Consider the following 20,487-nt stretch of genomic DNA (forward strand, 5'->3'; position numbering starts at 1 on the left):
TTGCATCAAAATCACATCCCACGCATCTTATGTATGAAGCATTTAAGTGAAAGAATAAGTAAAGACGTAAATAGATCGGGCATTGTATATAACTTTCTAATGCACAGAGTATATATCTGCTTTGGTTCAACTGATATTGCATCTTCAGCACTCCACGTCATATGCAGCAATCTAGCTGGGATGTAGCAGCACAGCATCTTAGTGAGCTCCTTGCATCCCAGAGCTGGCTGCACAGTGTCTTTCAAGATCCCTGAGCCGGTGATTCAGAGGAACTGATGTCATTGTGTCACGGGGTATGCAGACTGAATGGAGAGGAAAAGAGGAGGTCTCTGGGAAGAGGAGGAGGGAGCATGGTGATACAGCAGGACAATACCAGCCAGACCTTATCATAACAAGCGAAATGGACCAGTGCGGCGAGACAGGACAGCTTCCTGGATATTGATGAAAGTGGAGAATGTAAGATATGCAATTTATATAACATCATTTGCTCCACAGCCTTCCATGTCTTTTTTCCAGACAACATCAGGCCCCCAGCTTTTACATGTGCAATAGGGCACCATAGAGGAGTTGACCCTTTGGCCATTTTGCAGCCAAGCTCAAGCTTTCTAGGATATATTGCGTTGCCCAACGTATGCACAGAAGTTGTCGTGAGTACTCGCTATCTGCTGTGCCCAAGACCCTGGACGGCGGCGTCCATAACTTCCTGCGACAGTGGACGCCCCTTGTTTGTGGGACACGTCCAGAGTAACGCTGCCGTCCTCACAGGGCGCCGAGTGCAGAGGGATCCACGCCACTTGGCTTCTATCCCTGCACCTGGACATGGACTCAGTGTTTGGTGATGACATCAGCATCATTGCTCAGGAGACATTGGCGCAAGAGGACGAGGAGGAAGACGACGACTGGGTGGACAGTCCCAACACTGACCAGTCAGGGGACATGTGTTCCGCTTCACATTTTGCTTTAATAACTGCATATGGTGACATCAAGGAGCGGCTCAGTGCCCTGGAGAGAGAGAATGCAACACTGCGCAGAAAACTCAAAGTCTATGAGATCAAGGTGGGCATATACAGCTTTCCACTAAATTATGGCATTTCATAGAGAGTAAAAAGATATAGGGTAGTACAGGAAGGCAAAAATCTTATTCCAAAATTCACAGGTTAAAACTGGTGTAGAGGTCGTGTAAGTGAAGAGATTAGAGATAGAGTTAGATTCAATACATCACATCTCATCCATCAGTTATGCTACAGTAACAATCAAGATATATATATTTCTCATTTCTATATACATGTCGCATTATTGCAATTGAGTGATATAGGGTAAGGGATTATGTAACATATAATAACATGTATCAGTAACACGCACAAGGTGATTATAAGGTAAGGTAATGAAAATAACATGTTTGCGTGTATCACTTATGTATTATATTACCCCTCATCTTATATGACTTGTGTACATGACTGATTTATTACATGATCCCTACTCAGCACTTTCATATGTCTATCACTGCTACAATGTGTGATTTATAATATATCAATGTTTTACACAAGGAAAGTATAAGATGAGCGGTAATGTAATAGATGGACACAGAAAAGTGACATGTTGAGGCAACTTGTTATCAGCTAAATACTCAAGACACTTAGAAGTTGTAAGTTAGTGTAATATCTCGTGATATACACACGACCGTTAGATTTGCTCTCATCTTATTAGTATCTTCCTTTTATAATTGGTGTATTACATGTTTCTCATCCTAATCGGGTCAGGAATTACTATATCTGATTCATACTCTAGACACTAAGTTGTCCAGGGATTTCATGTCCCTGGTATATGACATTATTATTGCATGACTGCATTATCACATTGCTTTCTTGTGTGGATTACTGATAATTGATGAGGGTGATGTAATATGTCAGTGTACACAAGACACTTAAAAGATAAGGGGGTAATATAATAAAATGTGTTGTCTATAATTAATTTGGGCAACATGTAATATATCAGAGACACATACAAGACACTTCACAAGTTCAATGTTAGATCTTCTTGCTATGTTGATCCAGAGGAAAGCAAAAATAAAACCTGATGAGGTAGACTTGTGATTTGGGGTAATATACTGTCTTGAATTTATCATACTCCCCTCGTCTCATAGTTGAATTGTGTACATAACTAATATATTACAATGATCCCTTATCATATAACCTTCTTAAGTCACTAAAATATGGTGAGGGACATATATATCGGTGATGTACACGAAACACTTTTAGGGTGAAAGGTAATATATTAGCGATGCATACAACAAAGTCATTATATTTCCTGTTATCTACTTGATACTTCATGCACATATAAGAAAATTATATGATGAGGGATTATATAATATTACCAATACTAGGGCAAGATTATTACAAGAGCATAGAAATAGTCATTAAGACAGATTACATCAATGTAAATAATAATATATAGGATATGGTTACTAAATAGTTTATTCATGGTAATGGGAAGTAGAAGGATGAAAGGGGCATGCAAATATTAAATCAATGATGGGGTGAGAGGTCAAGCAATAGACAACCACACAGGTACAGTATGTGACTATTACGTGGTCAATTACATTACTGATATGAGAACTGCTTACTCTACACTGTAGGACGGCTAACATGGTCATAGTCAAAGTATACTAGTAAAACCAAAAAATGGACCATTTAACATATATATATATATATATATATATATATATATATATATATATATATATATATATATATAATTTCTAGATCAATAAGTGAAAGTAACCATAGGATGAGATTCTAAAGAACACTTCCCTCAGAAGTCCAAACATTTCTATAATTCTTTGAGCCATCCTTATCTGTCAAGTTGTTTAAAAAAAAAACTGTTCAACAATTTCTTGGCTACCTGACTCTGCCAATGCTGGGTGACAACCTGAATGATCCCCATTACAGTCCCTGCTTCCTTAGTCCTGATGGACGAGCGTTCCTAGTTGTACACTGATGCTTCCCTATATTTCTGCACAAACACTGCGGGACCGGAGTATAATCGACACCCTATGTGGAGCTCTAATCTTATGCAAATTATTAATTTATGTGTGATATAGTCTAAGATGAGGGGTCATGTACCAGAGCCTTGCTAAAATAAAGGGTAACTCCAATACCTGAAAATTCAGGTTATCAATCGGTGTTCTACTCCCTCAAACCCACACTTAGAGTATGGCACCATCCTCACAATCAAGAGCTAGTGGTTACTGATGAAACTTTTTCTTTCTGCACTATTAAAGGGTTTGTATGAGATTAGAAACACATGACTGCTTTCTTCCAGAAACAGCGCCACTCCTGTCCATAGGCTGTGTCTGTTATTGCAGCTAAACTGCCTATTCTCTTGAATGGGATTGAACTGCAATACCAAACACAGCCCATCAATAAGAGTGTCACTTTCTGGAAGAGAGCAGCCATCTTTTTTATTTTTTATATTTCAAACGACCCCTTTAATAATGATTATTTTTTTTTTTTTTTACCCAGCAGAGCGACTATATTGTTAGTCCACATAAGAAATTCCACAGTGACCTCCAATTTCAGCAGTTAATAATGATATAGAACAAAACGTGATGGCGTAGAGCAGGTCATAAAATAATCAGTAAAGGAGACGGAAACTATACGCTATGTAGGGCATTTAATAGCCCAGGGAGTGATTATTTATCTGTCTGCCTATGTACAAAGTAAAGCTTTCAAGCTGCTCTGCTCTATCACATGGAAATACTCAGTGGTACTGCAGCTTCATCACTTACTAGAGGGCACAGACACGACAGAATTATACAACATACAGCCAAAAATGCCGCTGATCAGATCTTCACAACTATTGTCCTGTCCAGATGATGTCAGACTCTGCGGTCTTGATACAATAACAACCCCGTTGTTCACAGTCTATGTTTCCATGCATGCACAGATCTGAGCCTTCATACATGTGTAGAAATAAGCAGAGGCCCTGGACAACAGGGTGACACGACACCCACAGCCATATTATTTACATACAAATGTCTGGTAAACAATCATTCTGAAGATCTTATTGTCCGCATTTTTAAGCATAATCCATCTTAGTAAGTTATCTTGTTGCTATAAAAACTTTTTATAGTCCTGTAATACAGCAACCATAGAAGTGTATGGCGCCCACAGTACCTCCATATGCCTCTAATTTTATATGGAGACATATAGAGGTTTTTGTCTGTCTAATTGATGCAGAATACAACAGAAAAAAAAGCTGTATGCCTCCATATGAAATTAGAGACATACAGAGAGGGCCCCATAGACTATGCATGCTGTATTACCTGCCATGTTGCTTCTAGGGGACACAATCTCTTAATACGGCTCCATATGATGGCAGTCAGAGTACACATGGCACCGTAGTAGGGAGCCACGGGGACTCTCTGCATCGGGCCTTAGATATCAATTACTTAAAGAGGCTCTGTCACCAGATTTTGCAACCCCTATCTGCTATTGCAGCAGATCGGCGCTGCAATGTAGATTACAGTAACGTTTTTATTTTTTTAAAAAGAGCATTTCTGGCCAAGTTATGACCATTTTTGTATTTATGCAAATGAGGCTTGCAAAAGTACAACTCGGCGTGTTTACAGTAAAAGTACAACTGGGCGTGTATTGTGTTCGTTACATCGGGGCGTGTTTACTTCTTTTACTAGCTGGACGTTGCGTATAGAAGTATCATCCACTTCTCTAAACAACGCCCAGCTTCTGGCAGTGCAAAGACACACCGTGTTCTCGAGAGATCACGCTGTGACGTCACTCACTTCCTGACCCAGGTCCTGCATCGTGTCGGACGAGCGAGGACACATCGGCACCAGAGGCTACAGTTGATTCTGCAGCAGCATCGGCGTTTGCAGGTAAGTCGATGTAGCTACTTACCTGCAAACGCCAATGCTGCAGAATGAACTGGATCCTCTGTCGCCTGCTGCCGATGTGTCCTCCTCGCTCGTCCGACACAGGATGCAGGACTTGGGGCAGGAAGTGACGTCACAGCGTGATCTCTCGAGAACACGCTGTGTGTCTGCACTGCCAGAAGCTGGGTGTTAACGAACAGAAGTGGATGATGCTGATTCGTCAGCATCATACACTCCCATTCCCAACGCCCAGCTAGTAAAAGAAGTAAAAACGCCCCGATGTACACACATAATACACGCCCAGTTGTACTTTTACTTTAAACACGCCCACTTGTACTTTTGCAAGCCTCATTTGCATAAATACAAAAATGGTCATAACTTGGCCAAAAATGCTCGTTTTTTAAAATAAAAACGTTACTGTAATCTACATTGCAGCGCCGATCTGCTGCAATAGCATATAGGGGTTGCAAAATCTGGTGACAGAGCCTCTTTAAGTGTTTGTTACTAAAAGTGTATGACCCTATAAAGCTTAGTTCGCCTTTCATCTTTTATATAACCTATAAAATTATGTTCCACCACGTCTTATTGCCCATTCTCCTCCACATCTGCAGTCACAATTCTGCAGACTGTGCCATATATTTAAATCTTCCAGCATTCATTTCTGATTCAGCATCTGTATAGGTTGTAAATTGCATTCATGAGAGTTTTCATATCAGGCTCCGTACATTAAGCGGAGCATATTAAAATCTAGCTCCACCGGTATACAGCACTGCAAAGAGCATTGCCTTATGGGGGTGTATCTGTCTGCCAAGATGGGACCCCATAGATGAGGAGAACAGGGGTCCTGAATCCTGTTTCTCCTAACTGATCGACCGCAGTAAGGAGGACATTGAACAGCGCGTCGGTCGTTCAAGCGTGCTGTCGCTCCATACAAATTCTGGGAATAATGGAAACAACAGAACACAGCGCCGATGTGATCCCAGCACTGGAGCCCCCAGGGATCAGTCAGTTATGACCTATCCTGTGGCTAGGTGTGAGTTGTCGATTCTGGGAATACCTCTTTCATAGTTAGAAAATTTTCCAGGAATACATATTATCCTATGATTTTACTCAAAATGTCACAATCTAGACCCAGCCTAAACTTGTAGCTGTTTATGTTTGCCAGTGTATTACAACTAATGTGTCTCATATGATGGATTAACAATGCTGACACGACAGGAGAAAAGCAACTTTGTAGCAATTATTAGGCAAGGGCTCCAAGGCGATACAGACGCAATTTACAGTAAAATTACGGCATTACACCAAATTGCGAGCGATTCCGTGGAGCATCGGGCCACTTTAACACGGCAGTATTTTGCAGCAGTATTTGAAAGCAAAAACCAGGAGTGGGTCCAAAACATGGAAGAGGTACAAATCTTTCCTTTACACTTTTTCTCAGTTTCTGTTCCACTCCTCGTTTTGGCTTACAAATATTGATGCAACATACTGACATAAATACTACCGTGTAAAAGGGACTTTAATCGGTTCTTCCAAAACATGCATTGAGGTGGAGAAACTCTTTAAGGCCGGTTTCCCACGTAGCGTAAACGCTGTGGAATTTCTGCATCGGAATTGTGTGCGAAAATTCCGCCGCATTTACAGTAGCAGCAAAGTGGAGCAAATTTAGTAAATCTCATGCCCACGCTGCGAAAAAAAAATGCAGCATGAACGTTAATAAATTTACCTGTGATGCGGAATTTAATTCCGCAGCATGTCAATTTATGATGCGTTTTTCTTGCTTTTCTGTTGCGGGTTTTCCCCATTTAATTCAATGGGGATGCAAAATCAGCATGCAGAAAGCCAAGTTTTGTAATTACACAGCAAAAATCGCAACTCCGGAAAAAAAAAACAACTTACCCAGCACTCCCTCCTTCTTCCTGGAGTCCGGCCTACTGGGATGACGTTTCAACTCATGTGACTACTGCAGCCAATTACAGACTGCAGTGTCACATGGCATGCAGCGTCATCGTAAGAGGCCGGAGGGAACGTCAAAGGATGGGGGGTGTAAGTATGAGGGCTTTTTTATGCAGCAGAAATTCCGTCCAATAAACCGCACCACCACTGCGGGTTCCAGGTCGGATATGCTGCGTGATTTTTACGCAGCGTATCTGGGCCATGGGAACCTGGCCTAAAGGGAACCTGTCACCAGCATTTTACCTATTAAACCAGCAATACCTGCTGGTAGGGGGTGAAAAATCATTTTTATGTAACCTATAATTATCTTCTAAGTCAGCTCTGTACCTTTAGTATTACATTTTTTAGTGTTCTCGTGCCGTATGCTAAAGAGCATAAACGAGTCCTATTTTAGTTTGGAAAAAATCAAATGTTCATTCCTCAAGCCTTTCTCAGTTAACCACGCCTCCTTTTGATTGACAGCTCTTCACCTCCCAAAGCACACACAAAATCCCGCACTTGCGCATCCGTATTTTGTACTGATGAGTGCGCACAACGGAACACCATAGTGCAGTAACTAGATTTGGGGCCCGGATGAAGCAGGGAAGGGTGTCGGGACATGACAGGTGCATGCGCGCTATCTCAGACGAGATTTTGGCATTCAGGGCAGGCCAGTTTTCGGCAGTGGGCAGGCATAAGAAGAGTAACGAACAAGACTGCAGCATTATAACCATATAAGGCGCAAAATGTTTGCAGACCGCTATTTACAGTCGGAGAAGGACTTTAGGGGAGGGGATTATGGCAATGAACTATTGACGGCAGCGGCCAGCGAGGGGTGAATAGAGTTCAATAGGTAAAATGCTGGTGACAGGTTCCCTTTAAGCAAATACAGGGCAAATATGTGAATACCGCAAATTCCTCTATTTCCTGCTCTCTTCCCATTGAATTTCCTCTAAGTAATAGGAAGTGGAAAAGGATGTAGAGCTAGTTGTAAACTCTTTGTATTGCTGCGGGTCAGGCATACGAGAATTGTCGTTCAGATAGTATATTATTTTGTAGCTTAGAAAATGGCTTTAAAATGTTTTGCTATAATTGCATGCTGGTATCTTTATTTATACGTTTTTGTCTAGAATAGTGGAAAATAAGTATTTATATTAATAGAGTCCCAAATATTTTACTGGTATGTGGTTTCATGATAAATAAGTCAAATAATAGTCTGTGGAGGTTGTTAAAGATGATACATCTGTAAATATAAAACATTTATCTAACTGTTCCTTTCCTGTGTTTGATAACAGTCAACATGGCTACCATTACAGCTCAAGGGTTGTCACCCAGCTTTCTTAGAGTCCTAAACAACAGATCTGCCTTGTTACGCAGCAGTACATCCCATATAACTAGTCAGGTTAGATTGCGGGGGGAGGGGGGGGGGGGTTCTGTCTGATTCTTTTGACTACTCCAGAATGAGCAGAGCCAGATGTGTTTGGCAGCCGCTCATTCCAAACTCCTCCATAAGATTAACATGTTAATGGAGGCATTATCTATTTTAATTGTCAGCCAGACGTTATTTCAGCTGATGGTTGTCTAATATCTATATCTGAATTCAATTTTGCGATCAAATTCATCACGGGTTGTGTCGACCATCACAACATGATTGATGATACTGATGAAGAGGATATCCATAAGGTAATATTAAAGGGAATGTGTCGCAAATTAAACCTTTATTTTTTTAAAGTAAGTTACTTATTTCTATTATAGTTTTTACGTTTTTTTGCTGTATTTTTTTTTCTTCCACATGGTGGAAAGTATTAAAAATTAAATAATAATTTGACATGTTTTCCTATGTTGGCCACCAGAGGGAGCACTTCCCAGAATTACAGCAAGGTGAATAAGGCAAAGCAACCTGACTCACAGCTGCTGTAAATGTGGGAGGGAATCTCACCCCCCCCCCTCCTACAAGCCAGGAAAAGGTGTCTTCAAATTGCTAAGCAGTGGCCGGCTGCCATTTTGGGTGGGATTCAGCAGCTGGCAGAAGCTATAGGACACACCAAAAGGCTAAGGATATGTTCACACGCTTACTAAACCAAGGGAAAACAGCTCCTGATTTTCAGCCATTTTTTAATTAAACTCTCGTTTTTGGCGGCGTCTTTTACGCCTGTTTTTGGAGCTGTTTTTCTATAGAGTCAATGAAAAACGGCTCCAAAATCGTCCCAAGAAGTGACATGCACTTCTTTTTGGCGGGCGTCTTTTTACGTGGCATTTTTGGAAAACGGGCGTGTAAAAAATGCCCCGTCGGAACAGAACGCCGTATTTCTCATTGAAACCAATGGGCAGATGTTTGTAGGCGTTCTGCTTCCGATTTTTCAGCCGTTTTTCGGGATGTTTATGGCCCGAAAAACGGCTGAAAACATTGCGTGTGAACATACCCTTACAATGATGAAAGTGAAATGAATGACTTTTAATTTGACAGGTTCACACGGCGTGTATTTTACACGTTTTTTTGCGCATTTTATGTGCCAAAAACCACATAATAAAACGCTTGATTACGCTTTTTATTTATATAATTGGTAAAGTGCGCTGCTAGTACATACAACGCGCTTTTTTACACATGCGTTTTGTTTAGGGGGAATTGTGTGTGTGGTGTATGGGGAGTGCTCGCCGCTGATTCTTCAAAACAGCTGAGAAGCAGCTGTGAAGTATCAGCGGCGCCCGTGCATACGCCGCTGCACAAAAATAGAAAACAGCTCTGCTGCGCACACTACACACACATAGCTCTGCTGCACGAGCGCACACACTCAGCTCAGCTACACAGACACAAAAACTCAGCTCTACTACACAGACACACACACTCAGCTCTACTACACAGACACACACACTCAGCTCTACTACACAGACACACACACTCAGCTCTACTACACAGACACACACACACTCAGCTCTACTACATCTTAGCTCCGCACACAGTCCACACTGACAATACATCTAGCGACAGGGGGGGGGCTGTCGGGGGGGGCATCGGGGGTCACGAGAGTGGTGGTCTGTGAGAGAGAGAGGGACATACAGAGAAACACACCTTACCTGCAGTGCAGCCGGTCTTTATAATGGTGCCTGCTATGGCCCTAAAAACCGGCTTCTCTGCTGTGTAACTCTGACCTGCGTCTACGCACTACAGACCAGATAGCAGAAGCAATGAATGGCTGCCGTTCATTGACTCCTATGCATTGTAGCTGCCGTATTCCATCTCTGTATGTGTCGTTAATCGACACATACAGAGATGAAAAAAAAATGGCAACACCCATAGAGAAGTAAAAGTATGAATACATTAAAAAGTAGAAAGTGAAAACACAAATAAATAAAATTTTTGTTTACATTATATTAAAAGCAATATAATAATAATAATAATAAAAAAAAATCATGAGACCTTCCCTTTAAGTTCAAGAAAAATCTGACATCAGTGTATTATGAAATAGAAAATTCAATGACCTTACATAGACTACTTATTCATAGGAGTAAATGTCATATTTTAGGAACATTGTCATTGACGTTTGTCGCAGATCCTTTTCTTCATGACTAATATAATGTACCCTGTGTCACTTTTTCTCTTCCCCCTTCCTACCGTCAGTATCCAATTATCACCGAATTTGGGGATGAACAGAACTTTTCACCTTATGATACTAAAGAGGGATCTCTGCTGCGCAACGATGTCTCCCAACATGAGGTGAGTGGGGAAGAGTCTTCACTGTTGCTTGGCACAGCTCCCACCCTCCTTCAAAGCTATATATATGTATATATATATCTCTGTTGGCTCTGCTACCCTGATGACTCATGTGTATATAAAATCTCATTCCACCCCCTCGCTCCTTTCTAGAGTAACTACTTATAGTAATAATGACACACTGCATAAATGGCACCGTACACCCACCTCCTTCACACTCTCCTAGGGGTGATTCTCAAGAGCAAAACAACAATATGGCAGTGACAAGTTACATAATAATGGCACTAGGTGACTGCACTTTGATTCCTAAAAACAAAGTATATTAAGGTAACAAACAATAGAAGGTATGCGTACAGTAGAATGAATGCAATATAATATACGAGCTGTGGCAATTCCTTTGTAAACCAAAATATATATATTTCTCTAACCATTTCAAGCATCACCAGATATGATATTATATATATATATATATATATATATATATATATATATATATATATATATATTGCTATTGTGGTTAGGTTAGGACACTAATGACTCTTTCAGATTTACCTTAGACTGGTCACATGACAGCCCAGACCCTGGCACCGCCACAGGTTATAGACCAAGAAGCGCCTGTGCAATAGAAATATAGGTTATATTCTGCCAAAAAATCACTTGGAAAAAAATTCTGTCTATACATATGTATATCGACTCATAAAATACATAGAAGTTCTCCACCTACAATTATTTGTATTCATTAGTCATACAGGCCAAGTGTTTTTGCTTATCTGTAACCGCTGCTAGAGTAAATACGATTTGTTTGTCAGGTAACATGCCCCTAGCAAAAAGTCTGTGTGAGATTATTAAGTTCTTCACTCAGTGCCAATTTGGACCCTAGTGAATTGGTCATTTTTTTTAAATTATAATTTTATTTTTTTTAAAGGAGGTAAGCTTAAATTATTACTGCCATAACACTGCCCCAACAACCGTGCCATACAGTGCCAACTAACAGCATCATACCATACATAAAACAGTAATAGTGGTCAAATATAAATGCTACACTGTTACTACTACTATTTTTTTAACAATAAATTTAGGTGGGAACTCTTTTATTCCGATTTTATGAAAATAAGGCCATCAAGTTTCACATTGAATTAATAACTCAGTGCACTGATGAAAAATTCCTTCATAATGTGGCTTATTCTTATAGTTCACATATAAATATACATGATCCCTATAGTTTATGAAATGCCATCTGAGCAGGCCCCTACAGCTAAATAAATGTCCTTTACTTTTCTTGCTAAATGCAAATCTCTTCTTCAATCCTCTGGACTCCAGGAGCAGCAGTATTTGAATTACATTTTGGATTATTAAAGTGTCAATAATTTAACTATATTTTTCCTGCAGCTTCAAAATAGCCAAGAAAATGAAGAGCAGCTGGGAGAGATGGTGCGTGCATGTGAAAAGATGTGTGCGGAGAGGAGTGACCTGCACGAGGAGTTAAGTGAAATGGTAAGGGCAAGAGAAAATTACTATAAAAGTCCAGGCAGTACTAGTATAGGATGGAAATGCATGCGGTGGACAGAAGCAAGGACTGTGCAAAAATACAGGAGGCCGCTGGTGACTGCATGAATGTCCATTATAATGTATCTCTCCAGTGTGATTTTTACTTTAATCTGAGTTTAAACAGAGATAGAATATTGAATCTATCAGGAGGGTTAAATGCACTGTCTTTCCATAAATGTCAGGGCAGCTCTGTTTACTTAAGAAATGATTTTGAAGTTGTTCATTGCGTGCAGTCAATTTCTTTGAAAATGTGATTCCTAAGCAAATAATGCAAAACAGAGTTATGTAACGGACCAGTTAGCAACCAAGCCAATATTCGCTTTTCACAACCAAATCAGAAAAATGAAAGGGCATGTCTGTGGTGCGCTATAATTTCTTGTTACAATCTGCTTTGACCTTTTCGGGATGAAGAAATGCACTTCTAATAGAAAGATTACCTTAAGAAGCTGTAGTAGTGGGTGCTATAAACACTATGCGGCCCACCAAACCAGGGGCTGTAGTCAACTTCTATTCAATTAGGTGGTGCAATATGGAGGAGTATCTGCTCACCGCAAAATAGTAACCGTTCTTAAAGGCCTTTGGATGACGCTAATTGGCTACGAGAGTAGGTGACAGGCAGCCAAGCCTGATGCCACCTCTTGATCTACAGTCCTAAGGGTCTGTTTAGAGGCTAGATTTAATACCAACTGCTTCAACATGGCTGGGTCATTTTCCAGTCTATCAGCCCCCATACACATAAAGTTGTTGATGGATCGAAAAATGCTAAGATCCGCCAACATCAATTCAAAGTAAACGGGCAGCTTATATTCCAACCGTAACTCCTACTATAGCTAGCATATGAGACTGCATGCTCCACATGGGCATGGACTGTGGACTATATAAATACAATTCAATTACATAGTACTGCATGGCATATTACTGCTATAAAAATAATGCAATTGATAAATGGGGAGATGGTCTTATTACCAGAGTCTGAGCATTGATCGAGAAGGTAGTAAGTAATCTAGATGCTGTACATTTGTATAGAGCGAAAATAAGGTGATTGTGGGGATGGCGTATGATGGATGAACAAGAAAGAAGCGAGATAGGAAGTGTGTGGGAGGGGAATGAAAAGAGAATGAGATGGGAGTTTAGTAGGTGGATATGAGCAAGGGAATAGCTTGTCTGTAAAGCAAGGAATTCAGAGTGTGGGAGAGCGGCAGAGAGGTGATCCATTCACTGACAGATCATCAACAAGATAATGCCCAACCGGAAGCAAAGCCGCGAGGATTGTGTGGAGAGAAAGAAACAAGCTAACAGGACACACTTACAAAAATAATACTTATACACAATCAGAAATGCGAAGCCTCTATTGAAATAAACAATCTTTAATGGGCCAAAACTTAAAATACCTTAAGTTGCATATAAAAAAATAAGCTATAATAATACTTGAGGCCTTTAGATTCTACTGCTACATACAATAAGAGCAAAGCTACAAGTGGCTGGTAATATATTATTCTATGACGCAATCATTTAGACATGGCGATCTCAGTAGATCCATTTCTGTAGCGTGTATACAGTATAGCGCCTATATAGTATGCTCTAATGATTTACTGCAGAATGTGATACCATTGAAAGGCAGTATAGTTATTCTTCATGGAACTTTTAATCTTCCTTCAGAACAGTATCCCATATCTAACAATCTTTGGCAACTGTTAGGATAGGCTCACACTGTGCGTTCTTTTTTTTGTGTGCATTTTTTAGGCTTCGTTCACATCTGTGTCAGGCTTCCGTTCACGGGTTCTGTTAGACCTTTACGTCAGGGGAACCCATGAATGGAAAGCAAACAGAAATGATAACTTTAAGTTTGCATTACCATTAGTTTCAATGGTAATGCTTCCATTGCTAATGGTTTCCATTTGTCTCCGTTTCGTAAGGTTTCCGTTTTTTTGGCAGAATCAATAGCGTAGTCGACTGCAGAAAAGTCTAACGGAACCCATGAACGGAAGCCCGACACAGATGTGAACGATGCTTAACATGCATTTTTTTTGTTTTGGTAAATGATTCCCATGTTTTTAATGGGCGTTTATCAACCAAAACCAAAACAAATTAAAAAAAACCTTAAAAACGCAACAAATACACAGTATGGACCAGCTTTAGGCTGGCCATACGCATTAGATTCATGTCATCCGAACCTGACCATTTTGTGGTTACCGCTAATTTTTTAATGTGTATGATGGCGTCCCGACTTTCCTTGATGACAGGTGTCGGGGAGGAGAAGGATAGGGCATGTTGAGATCCAACATTCCCGATCCTTTTGCTTGCAAATAGATAAGCCGCTGCCAGAGGAGTCTGGCAGTGGATTTACTCATTCTCCCTATTGAAATCACATGAATGCTCGGCCGTGCATGTGTATGGGGGAGTCGGGAGGAATAGCTGATCGTTCAGCCAACAGCTATCTCAAATGTTTGGCCACCTTTAGACTGGTTGTTGTAGACAACTATACATTTACATGTTAGGAAAATACCTCCAATGCATTTGCTGAGAAGTACTGTGTCCAGTACTAAAGTGTTAAAAAAAAAATGGCTGCTTTCTTGCAGAAACAGTGCCACTTTTGCTCATGGGTTATGTGTGGTATTGCAGTTCAGCCCCATTCAAGTAAATGGGGCTGAGCTGCAATACCAAACACAGCCTATGGACAATAGTGGCACTGTTTCTGGAAGAAATCCCTGTGGTACTGATATAACCAATCACATCTTTTTAAGTTTCTTACCACTGATAATAATGAATAAAATTGTGAATCTTCGTGTCTCTACCATAAAAGGAGGATAATTAAAAGCTTTAAATGGGAAGCATGACGGGGTTGTAGACTGCACTATAAGGCCATATGAATGTGAGGGTATGTGCACACACACTAATTACGTCCGTAATTGACGGACGTATTTCGGCCGAAAGTCCCGGACCGAACACAGTGCAGGGAGCCGGGCTCCTAGCATCATACTTATGTACGATGCTAGGAGTCCCTGCCTCGCTGCAGGACAACTGTCCCGTAGTGTAATCATGTTTACAGTACGGGACAGTTGTCCTGCAGCGAGGCAGGGACTCCTAGCATCGTATATAACTATGATGCTAGGAGCCCGGCTCCCTGCACTGTGTTCGGTCCGGGACTTGCGGCCGAAATACGTCCGTCAATTACGGACGTAATTAGTGTGTGTGCACATACCCTGATAGAGGGGCAAAGAGAGGTTCTTGCTCTGGAAGACTTGCCATTGATTTCAGTGACCGGTACCTATTACTACTCCGTGTCACTGCAAGGAAAAAGTGGATGTGCCAAAAAGCTTGACCCTGGTGATCAGTTCATTGCCTTGGGCGCTACTGACGAAAGGGGGGTTTTATGTTGTATGCTACAACACAAAATGGATCTGCGTAGTTGCCATCAATAACATCACTATTTTCTTTTGCACTGGATTTCATAAATATTTCATATCTTCGTGATAAGTGGGAAACAAAATTCAGGAAAAATAACATGGCACAAGAAAAATGTGGTAGGATTGAACCAGCCTCTGTAGTTGAGCCAAGTGGTAACAGATGGTGATAGTATCTTGTAATGGTGCTGAAAACATAGGAGATGGCAGGGTAAAGAGCAGAGTTTTGTTAGAGAGGATTCTATGTAACGTATGACATGCTTATATTCTATGTGCACACGTTCTCTGCAAATGCCACATACAATATTTATAGGCGACATTATGAATATATCCTGTTCTGGAATAACTTACAAGTCACTCAACCCTGCAAGGAATAGATAGCAGTCCAAACATAGTTGTATCAGTAAGTCTGGTAGTGTTGAGCATCAGGTACCTGGGGTTGCAAGTGTATGAGGAGTAGATGAGTCAATTGGTGAATATATTATATATATGTGTCTATGCTATGTATTACAGAAGGGCCTTGTTCTGAGCCACGTAGCCCACATCCAGTCTCTGGAGCAGCAGTTACAGATGTGTGCTGAGCCGCATCCTTTCCCCGGCTCTGCTCTCTCGGATCCTGACATGCAGTATCTGTCGCTGCACCATGGACCAGATATGTCGCATGGTGAGTCAGTGGAACTTGGACAGGCAGCTACTACCGACTTTGTGAAAATGAAGACCGCTCTTCTCAAAGTTGTCATATAATTAAACCTGCAGACAATCTTATTTCTCTTGCAATATCTCAATAATTCCTGCTAAGCATTTGAAAAACATCCTGCATAAAATTATACCAATAAACTTGTAATTTCATCATCCTTGTTTTTTTTTTTTGGGGGGGTAACCATGTTGTATTTTTTGTACTATTTATACTGCCATAAATATATCTTCACAATAATATACTGATAAAACCAACAGAGTTCCCATTGTAACCAATATGATCTCCCTTGCCAAGTTTTAGAACATCCTATGAGCTGGCAGGCTCCCCGCAGCTTGGATTTACAGCGTGATATGGCAGCTCAGAGGAGAGATGCTGAGCTGGAAGAGACAAAAAGAGATTTGCAAAATGCTCAGCGCAGGGAAAAGCAACTAAAAGAAGATGTTCTGCGCCTAGAAGAAGAGCTGAAACAACTTCAGGAGACCCGGGAACAGGTAAGGGAATAAGGATTTCTAAAGAAATGCTAATATCATGTTCTGGTTCTGTGTTGTCTGCAATATTTGGTTGTTAGGCAGTTTATCCCCAGCAACCAGACTGTCTGATGTGATTCAGTTGATCAGAGCTGGACTGGGACTGTCCTAACAGCAGAGAAGGGGGAAAGCAGAATGGCTGTCATGCAAATCTATTCCACTTATCAAGCTGCAATATAAGTCCGATTTTTCTAAAAATGTAGAGAACCTTTTAATTCCAAACATTACCCTGAAGAGGACGTCACAGAATTTATGTTCTTACTGTGTGCATGCGGCCTTCGGGACATTCGATAACACTCTGGGAATAACAATCCAGGTGCCTTCTTGTTTTGTCTTACAGAACCATAAATAGAACTAAAATATCTATTAAAAGACTATGTGAATTGTGCACGTTTGCAAAATATCGAATAGAAAAAAAATGTTGCAGGTGTATAAAGAGTAAAGGAAAGTGTATATAGTGTAATAGTGTAAGTGTAAGGCTGCATGCAGACTTCCGTTGGCCGTTGTTCGGACGCTAATGACGGTTCCGAGAAACACGGACCACACACGGATGGCTTCCGTGTGCAGTCCGTTGTTTCACGGACCAAATCAATAAAGAAGCTGAGACTTCCGTCAAAAACGGACAGGAGTTACAATTGGCAAAATTGCAACGGCCTAGGGATTTAGTGGGATTGTCTCTTTCTGACTTGTATTTATATTATCTGGCTGGTCAGCTCAAATATATGGCCTCCTGGGTATCACCTGACGTACCAGGGGGTTTGGAGCATTGTTTGGCAAGTTATTTGAGTTTACCTATATTATGGCCTGTGCTAGATCCTTTAATTTCACTTGGTAGGCGATCCTTACCAATACATAAAGTTGCGCGTAATGTTTGGATAGCGGCACTTAAGATCTCCTGGCGCGACCAGATTATAGATGAAACACCTCTATGGCAGAATACGGTACTTGATCAATATAAAAGAGTATCCGGCACACCAATATAGAAAAAAAGGTATTTTCGGTCTAGGTGACCTTCATCAGGCACTGAGCCGTGCTGGGCAACTGAATTGACGAGCGCTAGTGGTGCTGATAGCGGCTGGCCGCTGTATCATGGCGCCAGCCGCTATCAGCACCACTAGCGCTCGTCAATTCAGTTGCCCAGCACGGCTCAGTGCCTGATGAAGGTCACCTAGACCGAAACGTCGCACTCTGCCACTGGCATTAGAAACACAATAAAAAATACCTTTTTTTCTATATTGGTGTGCCGGATACTCTTTTATATTTATGTTTGGGTTGGGCCCCTATCCGTGCAAAACCTCACCCTTCCACGTATCTGGTGCTATCTGAACCTTTACACAAACGGTACTTGATCAGTTAAGTCACTCACAGGATGATGCATTTTGGTCGATACTGGGGGTGGTTACTGTGGGAGATCTATTTGTGAATAATGTGATGCTCTCCTTTGCCCAGATTGCGGAGACTTACCAGGCTCCACGACGGGCCTTCTATAAATATCTGCAATTACGTCATTCACTGCAGACTCAGTTTAGTGGCAGGGATGTCCTTATTTCTACCTATCCCTTGATTGGAATTATTAGGTCGCAGGGCCCTGGGGGGTTGATATCATCCATCTACTCTTTCCCTCTCCACGCGAAGGCAAATAAAGCAGCTTTCCCAGCAATGGACAGGTGGCAGTCCTTGATTCCATCCCTAGATGAGGACTCCAGATCGAGTCTTTTAGAATCGCATAGATTCGTATCTCCTGCTATTAACAACAAGCTAATACAGCTCTACATCATATACCAGAGCTATCTTACCCCGGTCCGTCTTTATAAAATGGGTAGACGATCTAATCCCAGGTGTCTGTATGAACCTGCAGATTTTCATCATATGATATGGGAATATCCTGTGCTTCAGGATTTTTGGACCGAAGTTACTGATTTGCTATCCCGGGTATTGGATGTCCCAGTTCGACTGGATCCAGGTGTTTGCTTATTTGGGTTAGTGGAGGATGAGATTTGTTCTATTCCTATTCGCACGTGCCTTCGGGAAACGTTATTTATGGCTCGACAGGCAATAGCTATTAGATGAATGAATCCTAGATCTCCTACTAAATCTATGTGGATAGAATTGATTAATTCTATGATACCTTATGAGCGGATTTTTTACATTAACAGAAGATGCCCTGATAAATTCCACCGGGTGTGGGATCGCTGGTGTAACTCTGATCTTATGTCTTATTCTAGCACTGCATTGTCTATAGCTCTTAGAGCACTTCCTACCTAGGGGCTCTGCAATAATACTGTTTGTCTCTCTCTTTGGGTACCTTATGGCCTTTGGTTGTAGTTTGGTCTACCTATTTCCTTTATGTCTGCATGTTATATTTGGATCTTGATGGATCTTTTTGTCTTCAATATTGTAGTGTATAGCTTCTTCCGAGCGGAAACAGAATGTCATGCACTGTATATGTATGTGATATGTTTTATATGATATGTTTGATTATTTGGGTATATGTTTGTGATTTATTGTAATGCCATGTACTTCTGGCATGATATTGTAACACGCAATTTTGTATACCTATTGGGCATGTCCGCTGTGCGGGGGCCCAGAAGTTTCTTTTTCTTTCTGTGTTTATGTATCTCATTCAATAAAATGAGTTTAAAAAAAAACAAAAAACGGACAGGAGTAGGACCTGCACTACTTTTGACGGACGGCCGCACGGTTCCGTTAAAACAACGGAAGTGTGCATGGCCCCATTGAAATGAATGTGTCAGGGTGCTATTAGTTAAAACAACGGACAGCACCCTGATGAAAAAACTGAAGTGGGCATGAGGCCTAATTGCATGACTGACATTAGAGGCGTTCAACCTGTCCAGTCGCACCGGGCCCATCATCTTTCATTACTGAAGGTGCACCACTGGCCCTGGTAGCCTGAGCACTCAAAGCTTGCACGCCCTGAATTTATGTAAAGGCCGAAAACCCGCCAGAATGCAGCTTAATTTCCTAGCTTATTGATTGGTAGTATTATTTAGGCAACTATCTGACAATGTTATTTGTATACTGTATGATTGTGTTATTAGGAGACTATATAATACACTATAATGGGAAGGGGGACTTTAAAAAGGTACTGTACGATCAGAGGCTGGAGATGGATGGATGGATGGATAGATAGATAGATAGATAGATAGATAGATAGATAGATAGATAGATAGATAGATAGATAGATAGATAGATAGATAGATAGATGTTTGTATTACATAAGTGATCAGTTTTAAACAGAAATATTTTGATTTCCCACACAAACATGGAACCTGCAGTCCCCGCATATCGCTATCCATACATCTACCAAAGGTTGAGTAACTGATGTAGTGCAAGAAGCACACATATAGACAGGGCAGTAGACAGATTGTGGATATACACTCCATAAACTCCCCTAAAAAGCCTATATGTAATTATATCAAAATGTATGTCATATATAATTTTGTTTTGTTTGTTAGGTTAAACTATGTAATAACTCAAGAGCCTTCTAGTAACTTTTATGTATTCATTGTGAATTTAGGAACTGACCACTGGACAGACGCGGCGGGAGATGGCGTGGTTGAAAGAGGTGGGAGATGACCAGTAAGTGGCCTGTTGTCTCAAAATTGTTCATTGTTGTGAGACTATAAACACATTGTTATATATATATATATATATATATATATATAATGTTAATTTGCATGGCTAGACCAAAATAACGGAGATGACATTACCCTGAGATGAAGGTTTCAATTCACCCAGCTGAGTGCTGCCTTGTA

General features: G+C 40.9%; 1 protein-coding gene across 1 annotated transcript in view; it reads left to right on the forward strand.

The window, feature by feature from the left end:
* The first annotated feature begins 318 nt into the window (after positions 1-318).
* Positions 319-20,487, forward strand: part of TBKBP1 (TBK1 binding protein 1) — a 67,128-nt gene continuing 46,959 nt past the window's right edge. Inside the window, exons 1-6 of the mRNA XM_075845589.1 lie at positions 319-1,056; positions 10,443-10,538; positions 11,925-12,029; positions 16,001-16,151; positions 16,479-16,675; positions 20,250-20,311. Coding sequence (XP_075701704.1) covers positions 820-1,056; positions 10,443-10,538; positions 11,925-12,029; positions 16,001-16,151; positions 16,479-16,675; positions 20,250-20,311 — 848 coding nt within the window. The 5' untranslated portion in view covers positions 319-819. The remainder of the gene's footprint in view (positions 1,057-10,442; positions 10,539-11,924; positions 12,030-16,000; positions 16,152-16,478; positions 16,676-20,249; positions 20,312-20,487) is intronic.

This window comes from Rhinoderma darwinii, chromosome 13 (assembly GCF_050947455.1).
Source record: "Rhinoderma darwinii isolate aRhiDar2 chromosome 13, aRhiDar2.hap1, whole genome shotgun sequence".
NCBI classification, from domain to species: domain Eukaryota; kingdom Metazoa; phylum Chordata; class Amphibia; order Anura; family Rhinodermatidae; genus Rhinoderma; species Rhinoderma darwinii.